The following is an 18,421-nucleotide window of genomic DNA, read 5'->3' on the forward strand; positions in this document are numbered from 1 at the left end:
ACAGAAAACAGCACTTACTTAATACTGAAGAATCCTTACAAGTTATTTCACTAATGTACAAAGAACAGGAATATGACCATTCACCCCCCCACAAATCCCCTCTCCCTCCACTGAAATCCAATCACCTCAGGAGAAGGAAGGAAAGGCTGGAAAAACACAGCAGACAAGAACCAGGCATCACCAAGAACACTGGAATTAGGAACAAGTGCTTCTTTAGGCTATTTTACACCAACATTTATTCTGCAACTGGCTTTATTTTGAAAAAAACAATGTCAACTTATCTGAAGTGAGGAATACTGTAAGTAGGATGCAGATAGCTGAGAAGTACCTCAAATGTAAGTTTATTTTTCTCTTTGTCTCCAAACGGGAAGGGTTGATTCACAACTTCTTTCAAGTACTCTTCTACAAATTCCATTGTTAGTGCAAACTTTGTCTTCATTTCATTCCTTGAAGAGTCAGTGAAGGAATCATACCTACAATACAAGGCACAGAAAGAAGGAAAATTAAACACCTCTAATATCAGGATCAGTTGTCACTAAAGGAAAAACAAACCGATCATGATCCTCTGAAACTACTCAGTTCAGCTCTTTGTAGATATGGAAAGTGGATGCACAAACCTTCCCTCCAACAGTACCAGGAAGGGTTGAAGTGAATGGGAAAAACATAGACAGGATAATACCACTCTTGTGGCAGATAGGACTCTTAAGTCTTGCTGTGGCAATTCAACAAGGGCACTAACACTGCCTGCTACGCTGACGTGCTTCTTCCTCTATCTCTCCAGCCAGATATTCCCTGGCTGAGAGCATCCCAGTGCTGCTGCTCCATCAAATCAGTGGAGCCAGAGAGGGTTTCCACTGAAATCAATGGTCCTTTCTCTAAAATTAAATTTAACACGTGCTTAAGTACTTTACTGAGTGAAGGCCAAAGCCTCTGTGAGCTCTTTCTGGACAGCAGCTGTATCTTAATTCTGGGTTCCCAGCTGTGGCTTTCTGTTGAGCTTGAGGTATAAAACCAAGTTACAGCCTAGCAAACCTGTCCTGTGAGACACAACTGGATTACGTGGAGTGCAGCTGGTCTGAGGAAAGACCATTCCATCTTCCCCAGCTTGTTCAATAAAAGAACATAGGGAAAAATAAAATTTAAATATTAAATGATTGAAAGCTGCCCACGGAAGTCTCCAAGAGTAACAATAATTAATAGTTCTGTGCTCTGCAACAAAATACCTTCTCACATACGTTTTGTGGACATTGGACATTTGCAACTGCTTTGTTCTGAGACTAACCCTACAAAGAGCTTTTGTACTTTAGTTTGAAACACTCGCAACTCACTCATGAATTGTGATCTTGGTAGGAATTTCAGTCCACAATCTGGCGTACTTGACAGGCACCACAGACTCCTGAGGATCTCTGTCCACGTGCATGTGCAGCATCAGACGACAGAAGGAAGCCCGCAGGTCATAGGGGAGGCTTTCATCAGACATACACCTGAGGATCAAGTCTACTGACAGCTGGGCAGAAATCTGGTTGATGGCGAGATACTGGCGGTCCAGGCACATTCTTGCAAAGAGGTTCAGCTGGTACCTTAAAAAAAGGTAATAATGTGGTATTCAAGGAAATCGGCTGGAAATGAAAGAATACACCTTAGAGTCTCATGTTACAAGCCTGTTGTGAGCCTTTCTGATATAAATCCTGAAAAATAACAAGAGTGACTTTGTTAAGCAAGGGAGCAACTTGACATTAAAAACTATTTGTTTTCAATTAGTAGAAAACATTATTCCGTGGTCCCATTTCCTCCCTAATCCTTGAGACACTCAGGACGCTCTGTCCTCAGAGCGTGCCTTGCTTCCAGGGCAGCACAACCTTAAATTAAAGCGCAATAAATAAAAGGTAAGAGGCAAAATAAAAAATAGACACAAAGAGACATGATGAGCAAAGGAAACTCAAGATTTGCCTGGAATAGACAGCAGAGACTGTGATGACTCCCACAAGAAAAACCTGAAATGAACTTTTAATCTCAGTTTCTGGCTTGACCGGGTTTCCTTTTTTGATATTGGCAAATGAACTGGATAAGAACAGCACTGGGGGTCTTCAGAGACTACATTTTCTTCCGTTTGAATAAGCAGTCTTACCTGTAGTAGGTAAGAACTTCTAAATCAGCTTTTGTGCCTTCCTTTGCCTCCTGAGCCAGATGCCTGATGGCTTTGCCATGAGGTTCCTTGTTGCTGTCAATCCAGTAAAGCCACACTTCCTCTTCATCAATGTCATCTGAGATAACTGGGCATTCCAAGGGATTGTCCATTTGGGTTGAAACCAGCCTGCAAACAAAAACCATTCACAGTGGAGCCATGAGTAAAGTGCTGGGAATTTAAGAGAGCAGACAACAAAATTGTTGCATGTTCTGATTACAGATACTCACTTGGTCTGGATGAGAATGTCAGCATTCCCTGGGCTCAGCATAAACTTGCAGATGAGTTCCTGAGTTACTGGTATTGCTGTGGTGTTTGATACACACAGGTCTGACAGATAATCCAAGAATCTGCAGTCAAAAAACCACAGATGCAGCAGAACATGAGACTTAAACTACTACTGGAGAACTGCAGTAGAAATCTCTAGCACTCAGCATTAGAGGATGGGTAGACTAGTGGGACTCTGTATCATGGTATTTATCAACATATGATCTTTGCCACTTCATACTCTTGCAACTCACAACACCTTCCACTAGACCAGGTTACTCCAAGCCCCATCCAACCTGGCCTTGAACACTGCCAGGGAATGCTGGGCTACCAGAGAAGAGTGCTGCTTTGTCAGGACCTGCAGACAGGACTCTGCATTCAAAGAGGTAAAGCAGAAAGAACAAAGCTTTGCAGGGAATTCAATTTCCTATGAATTTGTCTCTCAAATTTAGGTCTTCTGATGTTTAACAAGGTTCAGGCTGAGGCTTTCCTCACAGCTGGGACATTCAATAGGTACCTGGGTTTGTCTCTTTTCAGGGATTGCTGTGTGTGCAGTAACAGTAATCCATATTGCAGCCATTTACACACTGGTATATAAAAAGGGCCTCTTCCCTCTATGTAGTTTCCTGTTTCTCTGATATTCATAGGAATTAAGTATCTCTGAGCCCACCACTCCTCCAGCAGATGTAGCTAAAACTGAGCAAGGTGCTCAAGAGCTGGTTGGGGAGCAGATGTGAGCAGGCATACACACACGGATCATATATTCCACTTCCTTAGAAATCCAGGTACAAACTGGTCATCTGCTATTAGCCATTCAAGGACCCAACAGTTTGAACTTCTAGCACAGACCACAGTCCCCACTAAAGTCTGGGAACTGTAGGGGGTGAGTACAGACAGCATTTTTAGGGTAGACTTAGGAAAAAATATATCCATAACTGAAGTGAAGCTTTGTGGCAACAATTAAAAGTGCACAGCAATCAAAAAGATAAAATTAAGCAAACAGCACATAAATACATATCTGGGGAAGTCACCTGGTTGGAGCCAAAACTCAGGAAGGTTTTTAATTTTGTAGCTCATGTGTTTTAGAGCAGAATTCCACAATTCTCACTCACACCAACAGTGCTGCAAAAATCTGCAAGACTCTCCGTGAAAATCAGATCAAGTCTTTACTGTTCAGATTACATCATTCTGGCAAGGGGTAATTTTGAAACATTTATTGCTCCTGAACTCCTCAAACAAGTGGATACACAGCAGTTGTATGATGTGGGTATGGCACCAATTCTTCCACCACAAGAAAATGTGATGTGCAATTGTCAATAAACACAGACCCTTCAGAGACAGAGCTGATCCCGTGGTTTCCTCTTCATATTGACCAAGCCCAACCCAGCTGAGCATGGGAGAGGCAATGAGATTACAAAGTGAGGTAAAACAGGCATATAGAAAATAATTGAGGCAGTGAAGCACCAAGACCTTGAGCAGTATCCTTAGCTGCTACCAGGAAAATGGTATTCACAATTACAGAACACAATATTTGGCCTTTAGTACGTTCATTTCTTATATTACTTTGCTAATTTTACAACTGAAAATCCAATAATAAAGAGATTTTTTCCATTTAAAAATAAAGAAATCCTTTTCTTTTATATTCTGACCTGAAGCTTATTTAAAAAAAAAATTCAGCTGAGTGAAGTTCAAGGCCAGAATTTTTAATTTGGAACAAAATATGCTCTAGGAGACGTGTTTATGGGATCTTCACTGTCCTAGGCCCTTTTCAGGTCTGACCTGGAATCAGAACCTGCAGGAAAACTGATATTAATAAAAGCTTAGAGAAATTGACATGTGTGTAAAATTATTATTAGCAGGGAAACCAACACAAGTGGCAGTTTCACAGAGGAGCTGCAAAGCTGGGAGAAATTAAACATGGTCTTCATTTCTCTTTGCCCCAACCTGAACTGAGACCAAATTTTCAAAGCTGTCCTGTAAAGTATAAGCCCTCTTTTCTCTAAGCTCTAGTTTTAAAATGTGGATATGGTTAAACTCCAACAATTACAGGTAGTTCTAATATCTTCTGCACAGGTGGGCTTTTTGTCTGCCAGGTCAAAACAGGGAGAAAGATACATTGAAGCAATGAATAGCATGCAATTCACAGCTACTGCCAAAATGCTACGTGGACCACTTCAAACCTTGGCTCTCGATTTCTCCTGAGTAAATTCACAAACGTCTCTATTTCTTTAGCTGTGATGTGTTTCTCTAGCAGTTTTCTGTTGTTGTGCAACAAAGCTGTGATGGTGTCTTCTGCCAGAATATCATAACCAATCTGGGACTGCATGACGCAGAAGTTCTTAGCAATATATTCCTGAAAAAAGGAAAGATTCCCACGATGACCTGCTGAGCAGTAATGGTTTCTCTCTTAGAACCGGAGGCATCCAGCTCAGTTAGCAATCAAAATAATGCACAAAACTTTCCTCCCTCAACTGGCTTGAACAAAAGAACTTCTGAATACCTAAAATATGTACCCTGAGAAACAGATTCCATATTAGGGATGACTAACTCTTCTCATTCTTTCATAAACCAAAGGAATGAATCCATGGAAATACATACAAAATTCAAGAAATAGCAACCTCTTTTTAAAAAAAAAAATGAAAAACTGAAACGTTTTTATCATGTTTAAGAAGCTTTTTCCCTGAGTCTTCCCTCCTTTTCTCTCCCTTCAGGACAGAAATATTTCTGTAAAACACTGGAAAGAAAACAAAGAAGCCACACAGCAGTTCAGGCTTTTATCTCCAGTCCCTTTAGTCCATGTTCTGAAATACCTCTTGCTCACAGGGAGTCTCCAGCAGTGGGAAATCAGGCTACCTGATATAACAACCTCTGCTCTGACTCGCTGCCATCCCTCTACAAATATTTAAGCAAGAGAAACAGACAGCTTTGCAGATTTCCCACTTTACAATCCAGGCTTCAAGAACATATTTTTAATAACAGAAAGCTCGTGAATGAAGCAGTGAACCCCAATCTCAGTCTGAGCCTGCAAAAGTACAAAGTGAACTTGTGATATTCATTGTTGAACTTTCAATTCACACACTACTGAGCTACACACACAAAAAAAGGCCTTTCCCCATTACCACAGAATCCCACTTGTAAGTGCAGAGAGTCATGCCAAACCCAGGATATATAATTATAGAAATCAGGAGGAAAATTATCCTCAATACCACTGACCTGGTTCTTCCTATAGTCCTGTTGGGAGTGTCTGAGAACTCTGTAACATAATCTTAACATGTATTTGTAGGGAGCATATCTCTGGTCACCCAGGTCTTCGAGTCTCAGCATCGATCCTTCACCTTTGTCCTTAAAAGGAGCTTTGAGGATGCCGAATATCTGTTCAAAATCAAAATCACTGAGAGTGAAAATCAGATCCAGATTTCTGCTGAACTTACAGCAGTCAATGAAAATGTCCTCTGACAGGATCAGCACAACAGCCTTGACTAAACATAAGTGGGGGCACAATCTGAGACATCACAGCTTTATGCATTTGGGGTTAGCTTTACATTTCCCACCAACTCAACTGACATTGCGTTCTCTTTACTGCTATCCCCAACTTCAGGTTTAGTTACATATCTTAACTTTGGATAATTTAGTGATGAAAAAGGAGGACAACACTGGCTGCTGTCCAGTTTCATCCTTTTCCCCTTTTTTAAAATTTCTTTCAGTTTTCTTCTCAAAAAGTGCATTAGTTTGCCCTCACACAAACAAAGTCAGAGGTCCATAAGGGCACTGTGTGGGGAACACTTGGAGGATTGGGACCGTGTTCCATGTTTGTCTCAAATTTTGCGAACAGTTTGCTCTCAAACATGGTCTTAAATCTTATCAGAATCACATGAAATTAAGAGCCCTCTACAGCCCCTTGTGCTTCACTCTGATTTAAGGGCCAAGAGATGAACTTTGACCAAGTAGTGTCATTTCTACCCAATCCAACCCACACACAAACCCAACCTGGAATAAGCCAAGTTGCCCAAAAATAACTTTTTCTCACATCCCTCTCTCCTACAATCCGTTTGCAAATACAGTTAAGTTATTAACACAGTAGGACATACCTGAGCCAATATGTTTTGCTCCCTCATTAATTTCTGCCGTTCCCGGTTTGGCTTGGTAATGATCACATCCAAAACCTCTTGCCCGTTATTGGGCACATCAGCAACAAAGAAAATGAGATCTTCCAGTAGCTTGGTCACAAACCTAGAATGAATAGACAAACCATTATTATAAACAGTCACTCAACACTTGCTAGGATTCATTAAGAACAAAAATCACATTTATGCCAAGCTTTACCTGGCACAATGGAACTTCCATCACTGCAAAGTTAAGTTTGACATGTACTTAAGGATTCCAAGCCTTGGTTCAGCAGAAGCTTAAATCAATCACAGGGCTGTTTACTGAGGCATTAAACAACAACCAGAGGGAAAACAAGAGAAAAATACAGGCTGTTGGATTGATACACAGTATTCAGAGACCCAAAATCTATACCAGCTGGCCTCAAGGCCCAGGAGCAGTAAAAAGAAACTTACATAGCCTAGCAAGGATTTTTATGCTTTATCGTGGGTCCATGAAACAAGATGATGGACTCACTAGAGGAATAAAAACATTCTGCCACTAGATAATTTCCCTACTGACCCATGAAACTGTTTCATATATATACTTTTTCATATATATATTCATATATAACTGTTTTCCTATATATACTGACCCAAGAAACTGTATTTGTTTCATTCTTTGCTAAACAAAAGATTTGTCAGAAGCAGGTGCTAGAAACGACAGAGGCAGTAGTAATTCCTTCTCTCCCACCTTCAGAAAATGCAAAAAGACAGAATATAAATGGGAAAAAAAAGAAAACAAACTCATCATTGTCTCCTTGTTACTAACACCTTGCCAGGCATGCAGTGAGAAACACAGATGTCCACAGATTTCAAAGAATATCCCTTAACAGCACCAGCAATCTTCTACATGAAAAACTCAGCATCATTTCAATTTGGACAATGTCTAGTCTATAACTAACAAATCTGCCAGCTTTGAAAGAGGCAGGAAGATCCCCAAGAGATTTTCAGTCATCTGTGGGAGCCAGACACAACGTTCCCATTATCCACAAGTGAGCTGGGCTGCTCACCTAAACCCTCTGAGTGAGCTTTAGCTCTAAAAGCCTCAGCCCACTGGTGGAAAACAGCAAGGTGTGTGTCACCCCCACGAAATAAAGTAGAAAAGGCAGCCGTAGGATGGAGAAATGAGGAATTAACTGTTGGGATTCCTACTTCTCTATGCTAGAAGGTAATAAGACAGGAAAAAGATGGTTTGGGGTTTTTTCCAAATCACAAGAACAAACAAATAATGGCAGTGTTCTGAAACAGCTCTGAAGTGTTTTTCATGTTTGTTGTACCAATCTGTCAACATCAAGACCTGACAATACTGACAGTGACACAGTGTCCCACCTGGACACTGTCATGTCCCTCTCTGGGTCAACTCAATCATGAAATGGCCCCACAGCTTTTCAGGGCTGAGTACCAACACCCAGGCTATTAAAAATCTGCCTGTTATGATATTAAACCATCTGGCCTAATTGCTACTGGAAACTGATTGCAAAAATCCAGTTTCATCACCAAAAATTACCATTTTCAGAAAAAAAGCTGTATATGATGTATTACAGGTTACAAATTCACACTGCCAGAGATGCTGTCTTATATTCAGTTTAACCACAGGCAGCTGAAGACAAATAGGGAACTACATCACTGGCAGTGGAATATATCTGGCTACAATGTACAACAAAGGTACAACAAAATCCCTTGATTCAGGGGCAGGTGTGAGGAGCAGGCATTCTAATAGTGCTGCAGATGAAATGGGGATTAATACATGGGGCAAACATCACAATGATGTAAAATAGAAAAAGAGAACAGGGGAAAATAGAAATGAGAAAGCAAAGGGATTATTGGGGCAGCTTCTCAGTCACACTGAGACCTCCTTCCAAGGCTTTTGCAGATTTGCAGTGTGGTGAACTTCACACAAGTCAAGAGCCCTGCCGTGCTGCTTTCCTGTACACGAGAATCAGATGCAATGCACCCTCACATTACATCTCAGAAGTGGATTATCAAAGGAAATCCAGACTAAGATATTTGCCCAGAGAATTACCCATTTATTTACATGGCCAGCAAGCTGGGGAAGTGCTGTTTGCCCCACTTTTACACAGGACATACATGGATCAGCCTGAGGTGCAGCAAGGATGCTATGAAAGAGGTGGAATCTAACCCCAGGCTGGCACTTTCAGCACTGAAGTGTCCTCTCCCAGCTGCCTGTGTGTCCATGTGGGTATTACCTACCCATGACTGTATTATCATAACTAACTGTGTTATCATCACTAACCAACCAACAATTTAGCAGGGGAAAAAATAAAACTACTAACCTCCTTTCATTCTGGGTTATTGTTCCATTCTCCAGTTTTTTAACAGTTGATGCTAAAACCTTGTTGGCGTCGTTGGCAAAGTCCAAGTCTCTGACCTCAGACAGAGGAACCGATACAATGGCAAAAGCTTCCTTGTCCTCTTTGGTTTGGCACGTCCCAATCTGCAATAGTTTTTGGTTTAAAGTGGGTGAGCAATCCTCTTACCTTTATGCTAATTATTATGCCCATTTCATATGTTAGAAGTGAGACAGCTTCAGGAATGAGTTTGGGATTTTGTTTACCTTTAGCATCACAGGCCTCTCTTCCTCAGTGTCTATTGGGATGCTGGTGCTGGTGACCCAAGTGTTGGTGCACAAGTGCCTCAGTCGGACATAGGAGTTCCTAAAGGGGGACAGAGCAAAGAGCAGGTGAGATGGATCAGTTCTGAGCCCATGTGGGCAAGGTGGGATGCCCTGCAACACCGGCCCGTGGCATGAGGCTGGAGAGCAGGAGCCACACCAATAAAAGAGGTAGGTGGACCTAAAAGACACTGTGGTACCCTTTTCCCTAGACTCCTTCTTTCTCACCCAGAGCAGAGCTGCAACAAGAACAACCAGCATCTTGGGATTATGCAGAATGCTGGGTTTAAGTATTTATGTAAGTCGAGGAGTAAAATATTTTTTAAAGAAAAAAAAAGCTACAAGAAAGATGTTATAAAATCCCATCTGAATAGAAATACATTCCATGAATAAACCCAATTCTTTCATTTTCTTTTTTCTGCAGAATAATGAACCCTTTTAAGCTGTCACAGCACAAAAGCCAGAAAGTAAAGCTGACCATGGTTTCACAGCTTCATCATTATGATCTGCAAACCCTTGTTCCAGAGCAAGCATTTACAGTACCAGTTCTCAACTGAAAATCAAGTGAACAAAGAGCAGATATGAGATCCTTCTAAATTCTTTCCATATGATAATCTGTGGTATTATCAAAAAGCAGAGCTGAGAAATCAATTACAATTTTAACTCTGAATTTTACTTTTGAAATATATTCACTGTGGTCTCCATTCACGCTCTCCCTTTCACACTGATGGGCTTTTGAGTATTCAAGTAAGCAAATTATCTGGCAGAACTTAGCATAGCAAACACACTTCAAAGCCACATACATCAGTATTTGTGGGTACCCAGCTTTAAAATCCACCCTCACAACAACCAGCCCCAAGTGTCTGCAAGCCCATTCAGCTACAACCAACACTGTGTGACTTATCTAGCCAATCTCAGCTATGCTACACAGCTGAAATTTCAAATATTGACAATTAAAACCCAGAAGCCACTTGCTGAATACATTTGAGTAACAAATGTGCTCAGTGGCATCATGATCTGTCAGGGAAACAGAAGCCCAACTCATCACACACATTATTTTGTTGGGAACAATTCAGTTAAATCTATTAGAAGTACATTTTTTCCAAACAGTGCACAGAGCTCAATTCTATCCTCACACAGATCTGTGCAATATTTAGACCATTATTTTTCTCTTCACAGACTCTCTCTAAGTGTCACTTGTTTTATCCTTATAATTATTTTACCCAGTCACAGCAGCAGTATCATGTTTTATACATCCCTTATTTATCCATGAACACTCCTCAGATTTTAACAGAAGGATAATACTTGCTCATGTTTGATTTTTTCTGCTTTACTTACCAGCATAATGCCAGGAAGAAACCCTGTCAATGCAGCACTATTTTTTGCCCTTTTTTTCTTTCCTTTTTTTTTTTATTTTACCTTGGAACCAGGCAATCAGCCCTCTGAAGAGTGGTGGCATCCAGTTCAAAGAGAGATGCAATGTCATTTCCATGTGGCACAGAGACCAAAGTATACATAATCTTCTCCCCTGCCTGGCGTTTCTTCTTTGAAGCAGGAAGGTCGCCATCTCTCTGCTGATTAGGCACAAGGGTTATTTGCTTGCATCAGGGCCCACTAGAAATTCTTCAATTACCTTGCAGACAAGTAATATATCTGAATTGGAATTTTTTTTAATTTTTTTTTTAAACCTTCTAGCAAGAATCTACCATGACTGGCTTTGCAGTAACACAAAGGATGCACTTTGCCCCATGGGGTCTCAGGAAGTCATTAGAACAACAGCAGGCCACGAGCTACAGAGGCACTGCAGCACTGGATATGCTTTATTTGACACCTACAACTTCAAAAAAGCTGCAGTAGTTGCAGATCCCCTCACTCCCAGCAGATGCAACTACACAGTGCTGGTCTGGAAAGGGCCACAGTTCAAAGAAGAGAATTAATGAAAATTCAACTTTTTTTTAAGACAAGGAAGGGATTTAAAAAGTAAGTAATTTGCCTAAATCCACTGTTGTCTTATATAAGTTTGATGGCTTTTTCCTCTCAGATGGCAGAATTACAGCAGCACACTTCCAGAGAATCACATAACCATTTAGGTTGGAAAAGGCCTCCAAGATCATCGAGTCCAGCCTTTGACTGATCACCCCCTTGTCAACCTGAGCCACGTCCAGTTGTTTCCTGAACACCTCCAGGGATGGGGACTCCAGCACCTCCCTGGGCAGACCCTTCCAATGCCTGTCAGACCTTTCCAAGAAGAAATTATTCCTGATGTCCAACCTGAACTTCCGCTGGAGCAGCTTGAGGCCGTTTCCTCTTGTCTTGTGGACACTCTCTAAATGGCAAGAGCCAGAATATCTGCTCCATCAGGACCAGCTTGTCATGGAAAGGGGGACAGGCAAGGCCCCAGCTGGATTGTATTACAAATCTCAGCACAGGCTGATAATGCACCCAAGGCTGGGTCCAAGCCAGGTCTGATTTTACCCACTGCAAGGGCAGGAGTTGTCCCCTCTGAGGGACAAAGTTACTCAAACAAGGCACATGAGCTTAAGGTGGGATCTTCCTCCCATCACTTGCTGAGAGTCCACGGGAGTTTTGAGACCCCGCAGCACCATCCTCGTTTCTTTAGTCACCTGCATACTTTTGACTCCAAATGCCACCTTTCCTGAGAACATTTCTTGGCTTGAAGGAGTCATTCGGAGTCTGTGCCCATACCCACACAGCAACCAACTGGTGTAAGTAAAAGCTGCTCTCTGGGGTGTTGAGTTACACATCTTGCAAAAGACTGATAACCAGTTAAGAGACTGGCAGCCCAGGGCCCTTCCCGTACACAAAATACATCACAGAGGGAGAGGAGAACAGGAATGAGGAAAACCAAAAGAGAAGCAAATCCAACCCTGGATGCCTGAAATGCTATTATAATGATTTACAATACACCACGAAGGAAGAGCTGTACAATGGAAAAGGCCAGGCTGTACTTGGTTTGCATTAGTAGCTTGATTAAAACCAAACTGTAAGGGATAATCAAGGGCAAAGCTTTGATTATCCATATTGCCAATTGAGATTAAACAACAAAATCAAGGATGAGTGAAATTAGGGAAGAAAGAACGAGTCATCAACTCATTTCAAGGTACTTTTTGAATCCTTCCAAAACATTCCTTTTTTCATTATCAAGCTTTAAAAATGCCAGCTTTCCATCCCATGACTTCTATCAAGGATAGAGAGAGCAGGAAAAAAATACAGAAAGAAATTTTTCTTAGGCTCCTCTAATCATTATGGTACTGCCACTAGTATTTGAGAGGAAGGCTTGCTAAGACAAGAGCAACCATCTCCTGTGACTTGCACAAGAGTAAACTCATCTGACAGTCCCCCCATCCTATTGTATCTCATGCCAAAAAAATGCTAAAGAAAAATGCACAAAAAATTTAACCTGTATGCAAGGATTGAGAAAATAGCAAATTGCTTTTGTGATTTCCATACATATTTTGTTTTACATATTCGTGATGAGACACAAACTGAAAAGGCACAGAAACAATAAAAGAATCCTTCTAAGAGCTTAGCAGGTGTGAGTCAGAGTCTAATATTAAATGAAAAACTACTTCCTACACTTCATAACAAAAGAGAAAACTGGATAATCAGTTTAAAATTCAAGAGATCTATAAAGAGGTAAGTAGCACAGGATAGTTTTGAACAGCATCCAAACTTTTTGATATTTTCCACAACTTACATTCAAATCTAGTTAGGGTTTCCCAGAAACTACCCACTTCACTACAATTTCCAAACTGAAATTACTGGTGTACAAAAAGACAGGACACTTCATAATTCTATGGTTTTCTTTTTATCCTGGGGGTCTGGGTAAAATACAGACCAAAATATGAAATCATACTGGGAGGGAACATGAACAGGACACCTGACCCAGACTGGGCAAAGGGATATTCTCCACCACAAAACACCATGAGCAGTGTATAAACTGGGTGAGCTGGCAGGAGGCAGAGTCAAAGGCAGGTCTCCTGTGCTGTAGTAGTTCACACCAACTATTAGCTCTGTGGAGAAGTTCACCCAGCAGTTTGGGGCAGACCCTGCCCACCCCCTGGTGTCCCCAATAGCTGTATAGCTCCAGTTGAGCAATGGAATTGGCTTGCCAGCCTGAAATTCCACCAACCAGGCTGAGCAGCTGGCAGGCACACATAGGAGCAAGATCTGGTTTTTAGCCTAAAAAGAAATTCCACTTCAACAGAGGGCAAGACAGTGCCTGCAACACTGCTAAGTGAAATGCCAAGCTTAGCTGAGCAAAATCAGACCTGCACGAGAGCTGTACAGCAGTTCCAGGCTGAACTCCCCCACAAACCTCAGAACTCTCCTTACAGCATTATTTTAGAATCTGAATCTCACAACTCAACCCGGGTTATGGGAGTTAAGCACTACTCATGGAAAAAAAGAACACGTAAGGAGAAGCGACCCCTAACCTGACAGCTCTGGAAACAAGTTGCATACAAGGGGTACACGAGAGACAGCAATGCTGCCATTACATAGGAACAAACATGGATTTGAATTTATGGCTCAGTTTATGTCCCAATGCACGTGCACATGCTTCTCTATGGGGGAGAGAGAGAATGCACACAGACACTTGCACACAGAAGGCTTCTCACGATAAATTAAATTTAGTAAGCAGCCATCAGAATCCACACTTAACCCAGCCATTATTGAATCAGCAGATGAGTCCATGTGAGGATGTGGAAAGAAGTGAAAGTACTAGTTTAAATTAATTAGACAATAGCTCAGGAGAAGCACTGCATTCCTAAGCAGATGAAAACAAGATGACATTTGCTCAGGTAGAAACTGGCATATGAGCAGATGCAGCCAGCAAAACTGGATTCAATTAAGAGAAAAGAAGAAAAGAACTGCAAAGGAACTCAAATGCAGAGAGAAGAAAATTCAACTCAAAGCAGTGTGAAGAGGAAGCCAACAGAACAGTTTCAGAGATGCTGGCAATGTGGTCAGTGACAGCCAAGGAAAGCACTCCAAAGGCTTTATAAAAAACAAAAAAACCCAGGTGAATTACATGCCAGGGGTATAGAGAACAGTGGGTAAACCAGTATTACCAAATAGTACATTCACAGAAGGAAAATGTACATAGCTTTGATTGTCCCAAACTACAACAAACTAGCAACAAGCTGTCACAAGTCACATCAGACACATATCCAAGGTGAGGAAGGTGCAATCACTTCACTCTTGTGTGCTGTTTAAATCACTCACAAGGATGAAGAAGATACATTCAGCTCCGCTTCTGCCTGGCAGGAGTTGGACCCGCACCTTCCAAACAACCCAGTGTATCAGTGGTACAAAGAGCAGTCAGCTCCTTCAGCCTAAGAAAACCTCAGTGTGCACTGGCATGGAGGACTGTGAGCCCCCAGCATTATTCTGCAGCAGTAAAGCTCAATAATCACACCCAGGAAAGGCAACTGAGCAAACCCCCAGAATACAGCCAGGGCACTTCTCCAGGTGGGACCCATCTAGGGAAGCAAAGGCCAAGCATTCAAAAAAAAAGAGTCCTAGGTAGTGAGAAAACCCACCATTTTGGTGAGGAGTGGAAATATTGATCCAGGCCCACAGCAAAGTCTGTAACTCCTGGGCTACCACCACTGATTTACAGTGCATCATGATTTAAAAGGAAGCTTAAAGAGAAAAAATAATGCAGACATACTGCTTGCCATTTGGAGGGCAAATGTAAGGAGAGACAAATCCCATGCTGGAATCAGTGACAAAATAATCAGGTACAATCAGATTTGTCTTGAGACTTGCAGCCCCGCAGATAACCCTTTTCACAGCTCTTAATAGAATTTGCTACTAATTGCTACCTATCCAAACCTTCCTTATTTAACTCAATTTGGCATCATACCTAAAATTCAAGAGATTTACATGGAGTTTTGTTTACGGAAGGGCCTTCATTTCAACTGCTTAAAGGTGATACAAAACATGACAGACCTAAAATACCTTTTCTTTTAGAAACCCAATCTACAATTCCAATTGGTGAAGACACCTCTTGTGGCATAGAGACAGACAAGGATAATGCCCTGCTCCTGAATGAATACATTAAGCTGCACTACAGATTTCAGCAGAAATTAAATTTAATAGCAGCCAGAGTTCTGAAAATGCCTGTTAAATCCAGAGCAACGTGGTATCTCAATATGTTAACCCAGTTTAGGAGGCTCTTACAAAACCAGCATTTTCACAGAGCAGTAACGTGAGCAGAACGCCATGGGTTAGATTATTTTCAAAATTCTTTATGAGAAGAAAATGGAGTAAATTAATGGCCAGCCTTGCTCCTGCCTGCTAGGAGCCCTGGCAGACAGCACAGCAGTTAGCCTCCTGTAACACCTTCACTGTTGACTCATTTGTGAGTCATCGCATTTTTAGCAGAGACATCACGTTGCAATCCTGTTGTTAGGAGCCAGAGACATTCTGTAAGAAACAATGTATGCATTTCCAGAGCTGATTCAGACCCGTGTGCAACGGCAGAATAATAATAATGTGCCGGCATCCGTGTCTCCCCTTCTCCCCCAGCCTCCCCAGTGGTCTGACTGCTGGCTTTATATAAGCTGCCATTTTTAAACTGATGATTTTTCTTTTCTCTTTTCTTTTCAATGTTTTTTTCAGATTGTCTATTCTACTTGTTTAAACTGCACCACTCATATAAAATGTATAATTCAATTAAGTTCATTCCTGGAAGGTAAAATAAAATAAATTTTTTTACAAAACAAATTAATTTACAGTGTTTATCAGGAAAAAAATCTCCTGGGCTGGCAGCAAGAAGGCAAAGTTAGAATTGCAGAATGTTGGGAATTCATAAAGATAGATAAACAGAAGTCAAAGGAGATACATCAAATTGCACCTGGCAGCCCATGGTAGAACTGCCCAACTTCTTTACAAGAAAAGTAAATGCATACCAGTCTCAATCCTAACAAAAATCTCAACAATAAAAGGTCGATTGGAACTGGTTAGAATTAGCTCTCTCACGAAAATGCAGACAAATGGAGAGACGGTACCCATCCAAAGTCAGCCTTTAACACAAAGGCACTAACAAATGCCAGGTTCCCAGCTGTTCCTGACATTTCCCTGATCTTTGTAGCATTCTTCTGGATGCTGTACATTTCTCTCCTTAGAAAAAGCATACTAATTTGCAGCATAAAATACACCAATTTGGGGTTTAGTGGGAGCTGTAGCATAGACCACTGCATTTTGATGCACGATACACTACAATCTCTAAGACTTTAAGAGATGAAGAAGACTTGTTTTGATAAGACCCTTAAGTAAAAAAAGGTCTTCCCATGAAAAAAAACAATCTTCTGGAGCTTAGATGTGGGAATATTAATCAACTCATTGTAAGGCCAAATTTTACCAGAATTAAAAGCAGTGCTTCACAAGACAATTTGGCTGGATTGCCAAGAAGCAGCTCATAAACAAGCAATGAACCTCAGTACAAACATACCTTTAATGCTTGGGAACAAAAGTCCTGGTGACTTCCAGTAATATTTATGTTCTCTGGAGACAAAACCCTTTCAGACTCTGGAGTCAGTTAAGGCAAGGCAGAAAAGATGGGCTTAGGCAGAACTCGGTGTCTGTGCCCACTGCTCCATTATGGAAAACCCTTCTCCATTGCTGCTTCCCAAAATTCAGTTGCCTGAGCAACTGGGATCAGGCCTTGTAAACCAGGCTGTGAACATGCACAAGCAGCCCCAGCACACACTGAGGAGTTAAGGCTTGGCACAGAATGCACAGACGGCTGTGCTGCCTTTAAAACCCAGACAACAGAGAAGGAGCTGCTACCCTTTCATCCAACAGCCTAGCCAAGAAAAGAAGGATGGGTCAGGCTGAAGGAACCACAGTGAGTCAAGCTGGTGCCATCTCTGTGCTCCAGCAGGGCCATCCCAGAGCACAGGGCACAGGATTGTGTCCAGACTGTTCTGGAATATCCCCAGTGAGAGGGACTCCACAGTGGAAGAAGTTTTTCTTTATGTCAGTGGAACTTCCTGGGATCAGTCCCTGCCCGTTCCTCTGGTGCCATGGCTGGGCCCCCCAGAGCAGAGCCTGGGCCCTGCTCGGAGCCCTCCCTGCACACAGGGACACCCAGGGCTGAGGGCCCCTCTCAGCTGGGGCTCCTCTCCAGGCTGGACAGCCCCAGCTCCCTCAGCCTTTCCCTGTCAGGGATGCTCCAGGCCCTAAATCATCTCTGCAGCCTCCGCTGGCCCCTCTCCAGGAGCTCCCTGTCCTTGTCCTGAGGATGCCAGGACTGGACACAGCACTCCAGATGTGCCTCCCAGGGCTGGGCAGAGGGACAGGATCCCCTCCCTCGACCTGCTGGGAATGCTCTTTCAAATGCATGCCAGGACACCATTGGCCTTCTTGGCCTCAAGGGCACAGGCTACAGGTTCAGCCCTTCAATCACAAGGATTTGTTTATTCATCTCCCATTTCCCTGCTACTCAGACTTCAAATTTTGCTGGGGTAGGTCCACTTCAACCTCCCCCCTCCAGATTTACTTCATAGGCAGTATTTCAAAATTAATTGCTTCAAAAGATGGAAAAGAAGATGCCTTTGCAGTGAGCCAGTTAGGCAGTGACCAGGCAGAGGAAACACTAGATGATAACCACAGAGCAAGGAAAGCCTGTGTGCTCCAGGTTATGTGCTACTGGATACAAGATTGACACAGCTGACCCTTAAAGAACTCCAAATATTATACGATTCTTTTACTTTTGAGGGACAATTCAATGTACTGCATCATTGTAACATCAAAGAAATTCCTGCACAGGGATGTGAAGTTTCTCTACTTGGTTGTTTGAGGGCAGAATAAAGGCTTAAATAGCCATTGCCGACTCACGGCATTTCCAACAAAACTGTAAAGGGGTGCAGGATCCAAAGGGATTTCTACCACACTAATAGAGCCTGTAGGCTTGGATTTACTTGGAGGTGTTACCAAAAATTGCTAGAAGTTCTTTCACAAAACATCTCTCACAGGAAAGTGCTGACTGCATAAATTAAAATTTCCACAGAGACATCAGTTTTGATCATCAATCAGCTTTGATTACTTTTTTATTGGAAGCATTTCTCTAATGTGATTTATCTAGTCTGGGTTTTTAGCTGAAACCACTACCCAGGAGGAATAAACCAAACTGATAGTGAAGCCACCTTTAACATCCATGTT

At 42.0% G+C, this 18,421-nt stretch overlaps 1 protein-coding gene across 5 annotated transcripts in view; it reads right to left on the reverse strand.

The window, feature by feature from the left end:
* Positions 1–18,421, reverse strand: part of ITPR2 (inositol 1,4,5-trisphosphate receptor type 2) — a 222,855-nt gene that overhangs the window by 169,865 nt on the left and 34,569 nt on the right. For all 5 annotated transcript variants that reach the window (XM_017745784.1, XM_017745783.1, XM_017745782.1 and 2 more), the window contains 10 exons: positions 10,649–10,803; positions 9,173–9,272; positions 8,892–9,052; positions 6,541–6,682; positions 5,666–5,824; positions 4,633–4,805; positions 2,416–2,535; positions 2,129–2,314; positions 1,329–1,580; positions 329–473 (listed from right to left, as the gene is read on the reverse strand). In XM_017745784.1, coding sequence (XP_017601273.1) covers positions 329–473; positions 1,329–1,580; positions 2,129–2,314; positions 2,416–2,535; positions 4,633–4,805; positions 5,666–5,824; positions 6,541–6,682; positions 8,892–9,052; positions 9,173–9,272; positions 10,649–10,803 — 1,593 coding nt within the window. The remainder of the gene's footprint in view (positions 1–328; positions 474–1,328; positions 1,581–2,128; positions 2,315–2,415; positions 2,536–4,632; positions 4,806–5,665; positions 5,825–6,540; positions 6,683–8,891; positions 9,053–9,172; positions 9,273–10,648; positions 10,804–18,421) is intronic.

The sequence above is a fragment of the Corvus brachyrhynchos genome, unplaced genomic scaffold (genome assembly GCF_000691975.1).
Source record: "Corvus brachyrhynchos isolate BGI_N302 unplaced genomic scaffold, ASM69197v1 scaffold209, whole genome shotgun sequence".
In the NCBI taxonomy this organism is placed as follows: Eukaryota; Metazoa; Chordata; class Aves; order Passeriformes; family Corvidae; genus Corvus; species Corvus brachyrhynchos.